Below are 14,617 nucleotides of genomic sequence, written 5' to 3'. Positions count from 1 at the left end.
CTTTGCATTAAGTGGTCAAGAACCTTGTTTCTCATGCACCATTAACTGGACTTTGGCTCTCATGCAATTGGCTCAATGCAGCCTGTGGATGTACTCTCTTTGCATCAAGTGTCTGCCCCTGGTCCAATCAGCTTTAGCCAGGGGGGTGGAAGGAGATGGTCTGTGGGTCTTCCTAAATGAATGATCTCTTTTAGAAGGATCAGAATAAGCTGGTTCCTATCAGGCAGTGGTTAAAGATGTACCAAATGTCCAAATTTCCAAACTGTTGTACCACTCCATCATCTCTAACATCAGCTACTACTTCTCCCCTCATTACTCTCTATCCTCTCTTTGGGTTCCATATTTCACTGAAATCTCTCACAGAATTCATGAACCATCAAGGAAATGGCTCATACGTTTGTGGAGGCTGGCAAGTCCCAAATCTGTGGGTCAGGCGCCTGACTGGAGGCTTCTTATGACTTATGTTGCGGGGGCTGACAAACCCAAAGGGACAGGTCTAATGACAGGCTGCTGGCTCACAAGACTTCAAAAACTGGTGAATCAGGTCAGATGATAGGCTACTGGCTCAAATTCCAAGAACCAGAGGTCAGACGATGACGGGCCAGATGTAAGATCCAGAGTAAGAGAGAAATTTGCCAGAGCATTCATATATATTGGATGCAGACCATATTGTCAAGAAATTCTGCTCACTTGAGCAAAGTGGTACAAAGATGTGACTTGAAGAAGGGTGGTAAGGTTGGTGACTGGGATAAGGGTGGTGACTAATAAGACAGTGGCTTAAGACACATCTCACCCTAATCTTGCCTCACTAACAAAACAGACAACTCACTCCCAAGTGGGATCATAACTACAGGCATAGAGGCTAGGATTTATAACATCACAAAATGGAGGAAAAGTACATCAGATCACAAAATGGAAGAGAATTATATCATTACATAACTGCTAAATTACATCATTCCATAAATGCCAACCCACTGAAAAATCATGGCCCAGACAACTTGCACACAACCTTAACCATCACAGATTATATATAATGCAGAGGTTTGGATGAAGGACAGCTAAAGAAAGAAGGGGAGGGGATCCCACTCCTGCTCAGACTGGCCCCAACAGTTCAGAGACTAGGGCCCTTGTCTTTGAATCTGGAAATAAGGGGAGCTGGGTGGGTGGCTCATGGGGGTTAGGGAGACCAAAGGCAGAGATGGGGCTTTGTGGGAACTTTGGGGCAGGTGTATATGTATGTGTGCATTTGCATTAGCAGCAAGCTGTCCTCCCCTTGGTGGACCAAAAGCACCTTATTTGCATAGTCCCACCCAATCATTGGGTGAGAGTCACAAAGACTATGGCTAGAAGGACTGTATTAAGTAATTCACAGCATCACACTTCTCTTTCCAGGAATGTAGGGATGTCAGCTTTCTGGACAGGGCTGAGGGGGACAAGAAAAAGCAGACTTGTACAGTACAGATATATGGTGTGCTGTAGGTGCAATGCTAAGCAGAATGCCTGTATTGTGTGCTTGGTCATAAGAACTAGTCCTTGGAAATGTCAAATTGTCTACACGCTTATAGGAGAGCCATGCCTTGTGAACGACCTCAAATTAACCAAGCTTTCAGCTGCTGGAGCAGCTACCAAAAGGTTTCTTTTATACTTTTCCTAAAGATGTTTCTTTACTCATTTACAGTGAGAAATAAATGGGCCGGAAGGACAGCCTGCCTATATAGGCAGACCAGTGCTGGCTGACCATGCCCCACAAAAGCCAAATTTTAATCATAAACTATGTTGCAAGGATGGCATCGGAGCAAGAAGAGTTAGGGGATTGCTCACCACAGTGACCTTGAGTGAGTACACCCTCTTCCTGGCCAAGACCAGGGCAGCCCTCCAAGTGTCTCACTTTTTGTTTCCTTATTTATACTCTAAAATGGCAGTTCTTAGCAGTTTGCAGATACAAATTCCCATCAAAGATCTGATGGAAATCATGGGCCCTCTACCTAGAAAACCACACATAAATACATAGTTTTGCATTCAATGTTATGAATTTGAGACAATGCTATGTGTTCACCAATTATATTTCCCTTTCTTCCTGAGCAAACAAGACTACATTTCCCAAGCTTTCTAGTGTTTCAGTGGGGACACATACTGAGTTCTGGCCAATGAACTGAGAGCAGAAATAATGAATACCAACTACCGCCCTGCTACTCCTTGGAAGGAGGATGGGCAATCTACTTCTATAGTGATACTGCCTCAGCAACCCAAGGAGGGATCGACTCGATAGCACATAACAACAACAACAACTATCCCCAGGCCTGATCCCTTCTGTCTCCCTCACTATCTATGATTCTTTGTCTTCCATCCTCTGCCAGCCAGACTCAGAGGTTCCAGAGGAGGATTCTTAGTCCTGGGAGATGTCAGAGCTGGTAGAAGGAGGAGCTTGAGTCCCTTGATGACTATATGGACCAGAGCCTCCCCATCTGGAGCCAGCCTGGTCTGCACTGTGACATGAGAGAGAAGTCAACATTTGTTGTGTTGAGCCACTAAGATTTGACATCATCACAGAGCACTATGGATTAAATTGTGTTCCCCAAAATATGTGCTGGAATCCTAATCCCTATACCTGCAGATTTAATCCTGTTTGGCAATAGGGTTTTCTTTGATAAATTAACTCAGTCATATCTGAGTAGTGTGGGTTCTACATCTAATCACTTCTCAATTATAAAAAGAATAGATTAGACATAGAGATACAGAGGGGAGAAAGATGCCACATAAGGATCAACTACTAGGAAGAAATTGACATGACCCTGATCCTGATTTGGACTTTTAGCCTCCAAAACTGTGAGAAAATAAATGTGTGTTCTTTAATGCCACCCACTTGTGTTATTTCTGCTATAGCAGTACTAGGAAACTAACACACAGAGATTAAAATACCCCGGCCAATATGCTCTTGACTGCCAAAACCCAACCCAACCCATTGCCTTCGAGTTGATTCCAACTCATAGCAACCCTACAGGACAGAGTAGAACTGCCCCACAGGGTTTCCAAGATTGTAATCTTTACGGAAGCAGGCTGTCACATCTTTCTCCCACAGAGCAGCTGGTGGGTTTGAACTACTGACCTTTCAGCCGCTAAGCACTTTAGCACTACACTACCAGGGTTCCTCTCTTGACTGCAGCCATCCACAAATTCTCCTGACCAGTCAGTCCTAATTGTATCCAAGTCAAATACAATTAGGCTAACCTGTTTTCCACTTACTAAATTACAAACACATTCCAGTTCCACCTTTTTGAGGTGGTATGTAATTGATTGAGTTCCCAATCTTTGGTCAGACATTTATAGGCATTCTTTGTCAACTCCCACTAGGGCAACTGTTTGTCATACTGACAAGGGCTTGGGGTCAACGGAAACTCCACGAACCCCTATGTGACCACAAGTGTGTTGCTTAACCATCCTGTGTCCAATTTTTTCACCACGGTAATAATTCCTGCCCTGTCCACCCCGTGAGAATTGGAGTGCTTCCTGGATTATAGCAGTCTGTGGGCCTCTCCTAGGCTCAAATAAACTAATTTCCATGTGAGCTAATGTTTTGTTCCCTCCACTCACTAGGATGTCTGCCTATGGCTGGGGTCAGGCAGGAGGCTTGTTCCCCAGGGTGCCCTGTCCTGTGGGGGCCTGGCCTTGGAGCATGGCAGCTGCAGAAAAGGGTTGCTTTATCCAGCCCTGGTAGTAGGGCTGAACTATCCGCTGTGCCCCCAGGGCTGAAAAGAAGCATCTGGACAGAGCTAAGAGCCACTGTGGGGCCACAGGAATCTCAGCCCCACATCCTTGTCTCAGGTTCTTGGAATATTTTGTTTTCTCTGTTTTTGTATAATAGTTTTCCGAGTGATGCTAAAAAGGAGATTTTTCAGGGAAAAGGTGAGGAGGGGGTAGGAGATAGGTGGCCCCATGAGGGTCCTAGTTTTGCAGTTCCGGTCCTTTCCCTGGGTCAATAGCCAGGCAGGAAGCTCTTAAGAGCATTGCTCAAGAGTGGAGGAGGCCCAGGAGTCCTGAGTTGAGCGGTGGGAAGGGAGCACTCTGGCTTGCCCCTGCCCTGCCCCAGCTTCCCTCTCACACTAAGGAGTGAGACAGGACCAGAGGTGGAGGTTCAGAAGCACCTAGATTGGAGGGGGTCAGAAGTCCGGGCCCACGACAGTTAGGACAGGGGGCAAAGGGAACAGGAACAGGGAATCAGTCAGGAGATGGAGGGGGGAGGGAGGCAAGAGAGTCACTGCTGGGAAGAGGTGGGATCAAAGCCCCTGGAGGGCTCTCCAGGGCAAAGGCAAACACTGAAGTGGCTGCTGCTCCCACGGAGCCCTGCCCAACACCCCCACCCCCAGCTATAAAGGCCCCTGCCCCAGGCAGCACCCAGGCTGTGGAGGTATCATGGCCAAGTCACACCTGCTGCTGTGGCTGCTGCTGCTGCCCACACTCTGTGGCCCAGGCACTGGTGAGTCTCTCCAGCCTCTCCTCACCTCACTCCCACCTGAGACAGAGGGGCACCATAGCCATCTCCACCACTTACTGACTGCTGGCTCTATGCCAGGCATTACTCCCAAGTCTGCACTTATCCCTAATTTAACGATGAGGAAGCTGAGGCTCAGAGAGGCTCCAGGGCTTGCCCCAGGTCATACGGCTTGTGGATACTGGAGAAGGTAGAACCCAGAGGTATCTGGCTCCAGCAGGTTTAACAGCCATGCATCGCAGTTATCTATAAAGTTGGGTTGGAGGGTTTAGTGAGGTTAGAGTTCTGGGGGTGGCCTGGATCTAGATTGAGAAGGCTGCTTTGGCCCCAAGCAGCAGCTGTCTGGACCTCCTCACCCCTGGCCTGTGCCCAGGGCCCTGAGTTCTGGTGCCAAAGCCTGGAGCAAGCATTGCAGTGTGGAGGCCTGGGGCACTGCCTACGGGAAGTCTGGGGACATGTGGGAGCTGTGAGTACCAATCAAGGATGCACAGGGACTGGGGTCTGGATGGAGGGTACTAGGTGGGCTCTCGATGGGCCTGAGGCATGGGATGGGATGAGCTGAGATGGGATGAGATGGAATAGGACAGGAAAGGATGGGAAAGGATGAGGTGGGATGGGGCAGGACAGGACATGATGGGATGGGATGGGATGGCAGGCAGCTACCTATGCTTTGAAGTGCCCTTCAGCCTCTGCTGAGAGGGGCTTACCCATGTAAGCTGGTGCTGTGAGCATGCTTCCCACTCATGTGCCCCCACCTCGGGCCCCCTTCCAAGGATGACCTGTGCCAGGAGTGTGAGGACATCGTCCGCATCCTCACCAAGATGACCAAGGAGGCCATTTTCCAGGTGATGAATCCCAGATCCTGGGTGAGGCTTGGGGACCAAGACAAAGTAGGGATAAGGGTTAGCCCTCAAAAGCTGCCACTTCCTGGCCCAGGGTGAGGCCCAGGTTTGCCTCCTGAACCACAATCCTCCTGGTCAAGAGAGGCCCTTCGGGTTAAGTACAGCACCACAGCCAGAAATGGTGTCTCCAGGGTGCCCTACATGTGCTCAACTCCTTAATCCCTTAATGCTCTCTGAATTCTAGTGTCTTGGGGAAAGGGTGGTCAGTCTACCTGGCAAGGGCCTTGCACCCAAGACTCAGGCAGGAACAGACACCAGAGAAGGTGGGCTGACCATGTTCTCCCATCTTCCTCCCTGTCCCTCTCCTCTGCTTCCCCACCCCACCTCCCAGGACTCCATAAAGAAGTTCCTGGAGCAACAGTGTGACGTCCTCCCCGTGAAGCTGTTCGTGCCCCAGTGCCACCACATGCTCGACAACTATTTTCCACTGGTCATCGACTATTTCCAGAGCCAGATCGTGAGGGCTGTGGAATCTTGCCCTCTCAGGACATGGCCTCCCACACAACACCCTACCTCTGCCACACACAGAGAGACACTGCCCACATCATGACCAGGAAACCAAGTGTCCCTCAGCCAGGCACCCAGGGCAGATCTCCACCTGCTCAGCTGTACATGTATCAGATACTCATACACACTGATAGACATACATTCCACCCTGTACACACCATACATAAAACCCATACCTGCACACTCGTATCATATTATTGTTGTTGTTGTTTTGTGCTGTCGAGTTGGCCCCGACTCATCGCAACCCCTCCTTGGGTTTCCGAGGCAGTATCACTACGGAAGTAGATTGCCCAACCTTCCTTCCCAGGAGTGGCTGGTGGGTTTGAACCGCCAGCCTTCTGGTTAACAGTCAAGTGCCTTAGGCACTATGCTACCAGAGCTCCCTATCATATTATTACATACCTATATTATCAATAGCTTTGGTGGTGTAGTGCCTAAGGCATTTGACTGCTAACCAGAAGGGTGGTGGTTCAAACCCACCAGCCACTCCTCAGAAGGAAGATTGGGTGATCTACTTCCCTAGTGAAACCACCTCAGAAACCCAAGGAGGGGTCGCTGTGAGTCAGATCTGACTCCACAGCAGTGTGTTCAGCTTTTTTTTTTTTTTTTTGGTTGGTATTATCCAATACTCATATCATAATACTCATGTGTACAAACACATACATGCTTATACTCATTCATTGTCATAGACATACAAGCTCACATTCATTCACATATATTCACAGACACCAACCTCAAAGTCCCCACAAAGCCCCCTCTCTTCCTTTGGTCTCCCCAACCCCCATGAGCTCTAAACCACAGCTCTCCTACACACGCAGCTTCCAATATTTTCAGATCCAAAAACAAGGGCTCTAGTCCCTGAATCTTTGAGGCCAGTCTAAGCAGGAGTGGGGTCCCTTCCCCTTCTTCCTTCAGCTGTCTTTCATCCAAACCTCTGCATTATACCCTAGAACCCAAAGACCATCTGTGAGCACCTGAGCCTGTGCAAACCCAGGCATCCTGAGCCAGGGAAGGACCCAGGGCTTCCGGATCCTCTACTGGACAATCCAGTCCTCCCCATGCTGTCCGGGACCCTCCAGAGGGGGGCTGGGCCTTATACACAGGTGAGGAAGGCCCCTGCAAAGCCAACAGTCCCTCACACTAGATAGTGAGGATCAAGAAGGCTAGGGCCCCAAACAAGGTTCATGAGCACTTGGGCCCCAGGAGCCCAGTCCGTGGGAGAGGAGGGATCAGTAGAGGTCAGAGACATGGCCAAGACACCAGGGTTCCAACTAAAGGCTGGGTAGTAGGAGAAAGAAGACTGGAGAGGCAGAGCAGGGAAGGAGATGAGTATTTCCAGGACATGCCTGAGGCAGGAGTGGGGAAGAGAGGAAGCAGGGGAGGCAGAGTGGGAGGATGCCCATCAGATACCTTCTCCCAGCCCCACTCTCACCTCCACCCATGATCTCTCCCCAGGGTCTCTCTGAGCAGCGGTTTCCCATCCCTCTACCCTTCTGCTGGCTCTGCAGGACTTTGATCAAGCGGGTCCAAGCTATGATTCCCAAGGTGAGACGTCCAGGGTGACATGGAGCTCAGCAGGGTTCCAGCAGCTGCACCTTCCCCATACACCCCCACACCCACTGGCTGCTAGCAATTAGGAGGTAGCTACTTATGCAGAGCCTCCACCCATGGGACTCCAAGGCTTCAGCCTGGTAGGTGCCTTGTTGAATATTTATTCAATGAATATTACTACCATCCCATTGCTCTCAAGTCAATTCTCACTTGCAGTGACCCTATAGGACAGCGTAGAACTGTCCCATAGGGTTTCCAAGGTTATAAATCTTTAAAGAAGCAGACTGCCACACCTTTCTCCCAGTGAGAGGCTGGTAGGTTTGAACCATCGACCTCTCAGTTAGCAGCAGAGTGCTTAACTACTGCACTACCAGAGCCTCTACTATATACCAGGCACAGAAACCCTGGTGATAAAGTGGTTAAAACGTTCAGCTGATGACATCAAAGGAGGAATAGACTTAATAGCAGTGGGTTTGGCTTTGGTATATGCCGGGAAAGGAGCCCTGGTGGCACAGTGATTGAGGGCTAGGCTGCTAACGTGAAAGGTGGACGGTTTGAATCCACCAGCTTCTCCAAGGGGAAAAGAAAGAGAGCAGTCTACTTCTGCAAAGATTTCAGCCTTGGAAACCCTATAAGGAAGTTCTATTCTGTCCTATAGGGTCCCTATGAATCAGAATTGACTCTATGGCAATGAGTTTGGGGTTCTTTTTGGTATATGTCATGCACTAAGCTAGATGTCAAAGTATAAAACTGGATAAGACCCAGTCTTGCCCTCCAGGAGTCCACTATCTGATGGGGAAGAATCCCCAGTTGTTCCTGTAGAAAAGTTGTTTTAATTTCAAAAGAATTTCCACAGATGGACCTCCCACTCCTGCCCATATCCAAATTGGAGTCTTCCAGACCTTTAGTGACTGTCTCATCTAATGGCTCATCAGTCCAGGGATGCTCTGCCCTGAAATGGGGCTGAGATAAGGAAAGGCCCTGCTCCATCAGCCCTTCCCAAATGGCGTCCCACAGGCCAGCTAGTCACTGAGGGCTCCCAGCGGCAGACAAGGTACCTGCTTTCACCAAGCTTACCCTATAAATTGGAGCTCTGGTAGCCTAGTGCCTAAGGCATTTGACTGCTAACCAGAAGGCTGGTGGTTCAAATCCACCAGCCACTCCTCAGAAAGAAGACTGGACAATCTACTTCTGTAGTGATACTGCCTTGGAAACCCAAGGCGGGGTCGCTATGAGTTGGATCTGACTTGACGGCAGTGAGTTTGGTTTTTTGCTTTTGACCCTGTACATGGGGAAAGACTTTTCAAATAGTGAAGAGCATGGAGCAAAGCATTAAAACAGAATAAGGTGATGACAGTGACTGGAAATCAAACAGTGTTGATTAGAGAGAGTCTCTGAGGTGGTGACAGTTAGAGACCTAGAGAACAATAAGGCCCCAATATACAAAGGGCCTAGGTCAAGAATGAGCTTGGCAAACTTGAGGAACAGAGAAAGCCAGCACGGCCAGAACAGGTGGGCCGGGGGCACAATGGTCAGAGGAGAGACCAGAGAGGGCTGGGCCTTGGAGAAATTTGTAAGGCAAATTAAGAAACATTGGATTTTATTCTGAATGTTATTAATGGCTATGGAAAATGTTTCAACCAGAGGAAAGACTGCTGTGATTTACACTTTAGAATGATCACTTCCTTAATGCCTGAAGAATAGATTGGACAGGTGGGAGGCAAGAATGGAAGCAAGGAGATTAATTGGAAGATTACTGCAACAATCAAAATGAAAGAAGGTGGTGATAGGGGAAATGAAGCTAGGTGGGAGGACTGAGAATATGTTTGGAAGGTGGCTCAACTGAACTTGATGACGAATGGGGAGTGAGGCCAAGAGAGGAACACATGATAATGTTATGCATTGTGGCTTGAGCAATCAGCTCTTTGATAATGCCACCAAATCAAATAGGTAAACTTGGGAAGAAACAGGTATAGGTAGAAAAATGAAGAGTTCTCTACTGCCTATGTGAAGTTTGAGATGCCCATGTGACATGCAAGAGGGGATGTCAAGGAAGGAGTTAAATACTTGGGGGGAGAGGTCTGGTCAAGAAATATCAATTTGAGAGTCAATAGCTATAACCAATGAGTTGTTATCAAATGGATTCTGACTCATGGCAATCCCATTGTATCAGAGTGGAACTCTGCTCCTTAACATTTTCAATGGATATAAAAAATCCAAACCCATTGTTATTGAGTCAATTCCAACTCATGGTGACCCTGCAGGGCAGAATAGAACTGCTCCATAGAGTTTCCAAGGCTGTAAATCTTTAAGGATGCAGACTACCACACCTTTCCTGTGGAGCACCTGGTGCATTCGAACATCTAAACTTTCCATTAGCAGCTGAGGACTTAACCACCATCCTACCATCTAAATGCATGGGAGTGGGTAAGGTCATCCAGGGACAGAATGTGACAAGGATGGAGAAGGAGGCCCAGAGCATCCCCGGAGCACATCAGCCAATACCAGTCAAGCAGAGGAAACACCAAAGAAAGAGACTGAAGAGGAGCAGCCAGTGAAGTGGAGGGAAGCCATGGCATGGTGTCATGGAAGCCAAGAGAAGAAAGTGTCCCAAGAAGGGAATAGTCATTGGCCTGAAAGCTACTAAGAGATGAGGCAAGAGAAGACATGCCCATGGGTCTGGGAGCACAGAAGTTGTTGGTAACCTTGATGAGGCCTGTTTTATAGAAGTGGTGGGGACAGGAGCCCAAATGTAGTGGGCTAAGGACACAATGGGAAGGGAAGAAAGAGAGTAGCAAGTATCAACAAATCTTTCAAAAAGTTTTTCTGAAAGGGTAGCAGAGATGAATGAAGTGTTTTAACAATAGAAGCTATTTCAGCATGTTTACAGGTCGGTGGGACTGATGGGTAGAAGGGAGGAAATCATGAGGCAGGGGAGAGAGGTGATCACCATGAGTGAAGCACTTGTGCAGATGACGGTAGCAGCAGCAGACAGGACTGGGCACAAGGGGATAAAAGAGTACGGATCCTTCATTCAGCTTAGTAGCAGGGGAGGCAGAGCATGGGTTCCTGTGAAAGTAGATGAGTTTATTTGGGGTAACATCACACCCCAGAGAAATATGCTTCCCTATGCCTAACTCCTACCTCAACCTCCTTGGCATTGCAGGGCAGCCCAAGGGCTACAAGCAGGAGTAGGGCCAACACCAGCCTGTGTGGTAGGTTCTGAGGACCTAAGCAAACGGATTGAGTGAACAAATTTGTGAATCAATCAGTGTGCTTTCCACTTCTCTCTTGCCCTTCAGCTCAGAGGTTGTTTTTGGAATCAGGGCCAGGTGGGGAAACCTTGGCTTCCCTGAGGGGCCTCCTGAGACCAGGAGCACACTGGCTTCAGGAGCCATAAACCAATAAACAAACAAAACAAAAAAAAAAGTTGCTGTGGAGTCAATTCCAACTCATATGTGTCAAAGTAGACGTGCTCCGTGGGATTTTCAATAGCTTATTTGTCAGAAGCAGATGAGCAGGCCTTTCTTCCAATGCATGTCTGGGTGGGCTCAAACCTCCAATCTTTCAGTTAGTAGCATGTCTGCCAATTGTTTGCACTACCCAGGGACTTCACAGCTAGGAGCTCACCTATAGGGAGGTTGAACAAGTCTGGATCAGAAGGTAGGAGACACAGGACCCAGTTCTGGCTGTACCCATGGCTCTGTGGCCTTGGTGACACCTGTCTTTCTGGGTGCAGTGTAAGGAGGCTAGGCTGGATCTGCCTCTTTCAGTGACTCCAGAGTCAAGGAAGCATTGCATAGCCTCTGAGTCAGACTGCCTGCTTGGGTCTATGGCCCAGCTTCTGCACTTGCTTAGTGACTCCAGGGAAGTCATTGGACTCTGTAGCCTTCAGTTTCCTTATCTGTAAAAGAGCATAATTCCACCTCATGGAGGGGGACACAGAAATATCTACAAAATGGCCCAGCTAACTCCTGGCCAAGGTAAGGTCCTACCTTGCCCTCTGTCTGCCCTCACCCCAGGGTGTGCTGGCCGTGGCTGTGGCCCAAGTATGCCACGTGGTGCCCCTGGTGGTGGGTGGCATTTGTCAGTGCCTGGCCGAACGCTACACTGTCATCCTGCTGGATGCCCTGTTGAGCCACACGCTGCCCCAGCTGGTCTGCGGCCTCATCCTCCGGTGCTCCAGTGTGAACAGCTTTGACTCAGGTGAGCCGGCTATCCCTCAGCCACTGCCCACTGTCCACTCTCTTCATCCCCCGCCTCTGGACCTGCACGACCCTCTCCTTTTCTCGGACCCTCTGCAATGCACCAATGAGGACAAGGCTATTTTGACCACTTTCTCTGTAGCCCTCACTGTGCTGGAGTCCTCACCAGGAGAATGGCTGCCACAAGACTCCGAGTGTCCCCTCTGCATGTCTGTGACCACTTATGCCAGAAATAGCACAGAGCCGGCCACCCCACAGGCGATACTCCAGGCCTGTCATGGCAGCTGGCTGGACAGGCAAAAGGTACTGGGCATGCACATGGGGGTTCGGATAGAGTGTGGAGCCTGGAAAAGGCTTCCCAGAAGGAGATACACAGGGTGGGTTGGGTCCCGCCTCCAAGAAGCTTACAGACAGGACATGGGGCAGACAACAGTAGGACTGTAATCTAGTGCAAAACACAGTAAGAGTCAAGAGTTGCCTCTGGACAAAGGAGTGTGGTTTCATTATCAGCAGACCTTCCACACGGAGCAAGAAAGACCAAGGTGAGTCCTCATGGACATGGTTTTCAACCAGGAGATGAATAATGTCAAGGCCCACTGGAGCTGTAAGAGGGCCTGGCCTTCTGTCCAGAGTCCCCGTCTTGTCCTAGCCCAGATGTTTCTCATGGTGTGACTCACTTGGGACAAGCTACTTGCAAAAGAAGAGGGCTGAGTTCAAGGTCCTAGGGTCCCTCCCACTGTTCAGAGTTGATCATGCTAAATCTCTTGCATCAATTCAGATCGTACTCTGAGTCCAGCCTATGATTGTTTTCCTAAAATGCACCTCACTGCACAGGACTCTCCTGCTCAAGATCATTCGGGGCTTCTCATTGCCCATCATGTCAGCTCTTAAAGACCTGGTGAACCTTAAAGTTCCTTCCAGCACTGAAATTCTAGGGCGGAAGGGTGACTAAGATTCTTCCCTCTGCCTGGGTTTCAAGCCCCACCCACTCCCATCTGCAGTGTCTCAGCTGTTCCAATAGCAACCCTCCATTGTAGCCACTCCAGCTCACTCACACCTTTGAGCATCGACAGTGCTCTTCCTTGCCACCATGCAAACCCTGCTGCTTCTTCCAGCCCAATCCAATCGCCTGCCTACATGAAGTTTTCCCTGACTGCTCCAGACCATGGTCTCTTTCTGGTCTCAGAATTCCCAGTACCCATCCACTCAGCACCTCTACCCTTAGCACCTGAACACTTTATGTTGTCAATTGTGTTCTACTTGTTTTATAAGTTATTATCTAGAACACAGAGGGCAAATATATGACACATATACTGATGATACTCTTCTCACATCCACACCAGGCATCGCTAATTGATCCCAGCACTCTATCACATTGTCTTAGAATCCTTAACAGAAGGTTCTGGAAAGCCACTATCATGCTCCTTTGACAGCTCAGCTCAGAGTCTTACCTACAGCCAGGGCCAGGCAATGGGGCTGATGGTTGGACGTACACATAGGGTCAAGAGAGGGAGCCCTGGGTAATCCAGATAAGTGGGGAGGCCAGGGCCACAAGGCAGGAGACTCCTGGAATGGGCTTGAGTCCTCCCCACATCTGTGTGTCTGTCTCTCTCCTCAGTGTGAAAAATTTGTGAGGCAGCACACACCCCAGCTGCTGACCCTAGTGTCCAGGGGCTGGGATGCCCACACCACCTGCCAGGTACACCTACCCCTCCCATCCGACCCTAGGACTTTTCTCGCTCCCTGGGCCCCTACCCTCTCTGGCCCATGATCTTTAGAAGCCCTGATCCCCTGGGTTCAGAGTATTCCCAGATATGGAGGCCCAGAGCTTGGAGGTGCTCCTCAACACTGTCTTAATATAGAAAAGGCAGTCTTAAAGGGGTAAAGAAAAAGTCACAAAAGAATGGAAACATTTAATAAGGGAGGGGAAAGCCTTAAGAAGCGTGGCTTGATACATGAGTGTGGTTTGACGAGGATGTGTGCACTGTCCAATGTGTGCTTGGCAGGGAGGCAGGGTGCAAAGTGGGAGTTCTGAGGCAAGAACCCCACCCATTCAGGCTCCAAACCTAAAAGGCCTGTGGGTCTAGGAAGTGGCCTGAAGGGTCTATGAACAAGGGTCACAGCAAAAGTGCCCACCAGGAAGCATGTGGAGTGAAAACTGCCCCTTCCCAGAGGAGCTTCATATCCTCCTGGGAGCTGAGAGTGGGGAGAGGGTTACTGAGGGTCCCAAGGCCTCCAGCCCTAATGTTTTCTTATGGACAGGCCCTTGGGGCATGTGCAATCACGCTCAGCCCTCTCCAGTGTGTCCTCAGCCCTCACTTCTGACGAGAACTCAAAGCTGTGGCAGGTGAGTGTGGGTAAAGGGCAGAGAGATGGGGCAGGGCCTGCACGTGTAAGGGGAAGGAAGCCCAGCTCTGGTTCTGGAATTCCTGACTCACAAGCTCCTGCCTGGGTGAGGGGTGGGGTATGGAGAGGAGGGTGTCTTGCTTGGACCCAGATAAACTCTGAGAGTTGTCCCAACTCAGACCTATCCCACAGGTAGAATTTAATACTACCCCTCCCCCCACCAATGACAGCTGGTGGGGGGGGGGCGGTTCCTGAGGGTGGGGAAGCTACCCAGCCTGCTTGATCCATGACAGTCAGGGCAGTCACAACTGCCCAGGGCTCCCAGCACCCAGAATTGTTGGGCCTTCCTTTCCTCTTGATACAAAGAGCAGCAGGTTGGCACTGAGGCTCAGGCTCTTGTCCCAACTCTGCCATCAACTAGCCATGTGGCCCTAAGCAGGTTACACAGTCCCTTTTCTGGCCTTCATTCTCCTCACTTGCAAAGGAGGAGCTGAGTGAGACGGTCTCAGGCCTCTTGAGCTCTTGCCATCCCAACAAGCTCCTTCTCAGTCTCACTCTCCCTTGTCCACCACCCACACACGGGCACTCAGCCCTCCACACTTTCTTTACTCAAAGAT

General features: G+C 49.7%; 1 protein-coding gene across 1 annotated transcript; it reads left to right on the top strand.

The window, feature by feature from the left end:
* The first annotated feature begins 4,410 nt into the window (after positions 1 to 4,410).
* On the top strand, positions 4,411 to 13,979 carry SFTPB (surfactant protein B). The gene is made up of 10 exons (XM_007948898.1): positions 4,411 to 4,474; positions 4,822 to 4,955; positions 5,263 to 5,334; positions 5,723 to 5,848; positions 6,849 to 7,001; positions 7,354 to 7,443; positions 11,472 to 11,655; positions 11,797 to 11,957; positions 13,273 to 13,353; positions 13,917 to 13,979. Exons 1-10 carry the CDS (start codon positions 4,411 to 4,413, stop codon positions 13,977 to 13,979), a joined length of 1,128 nt encoding a protein of 375 aa, XP_007947089.1.
* The last annotated feature ends 638 nt before the right edge of the window (positions 13,980 to 14,617 follow it).

This window comes from Orycteropus afer, unplaced genomic scaffold (assembly GCF_000298275.1).
Source record: "Orycteropus afer afer isolate SDZICR_OR568_19922 unplaced genomic scaffold, OryAfe1.0 scaffold00231, whole genome shotgun sequence".
Taxonomy (NCBI): Eukaryota; Metazoa; Chordata; class Mammalia; order Tubulidentata; family Orycteropodidae; genus Orycteropus; species Orycteropus afer.
The sequence above is the reverse complement of the archived record's forward strand: the minus strand, read 5'-3'. Positions and strand labels throughout refer to the sequence as shown.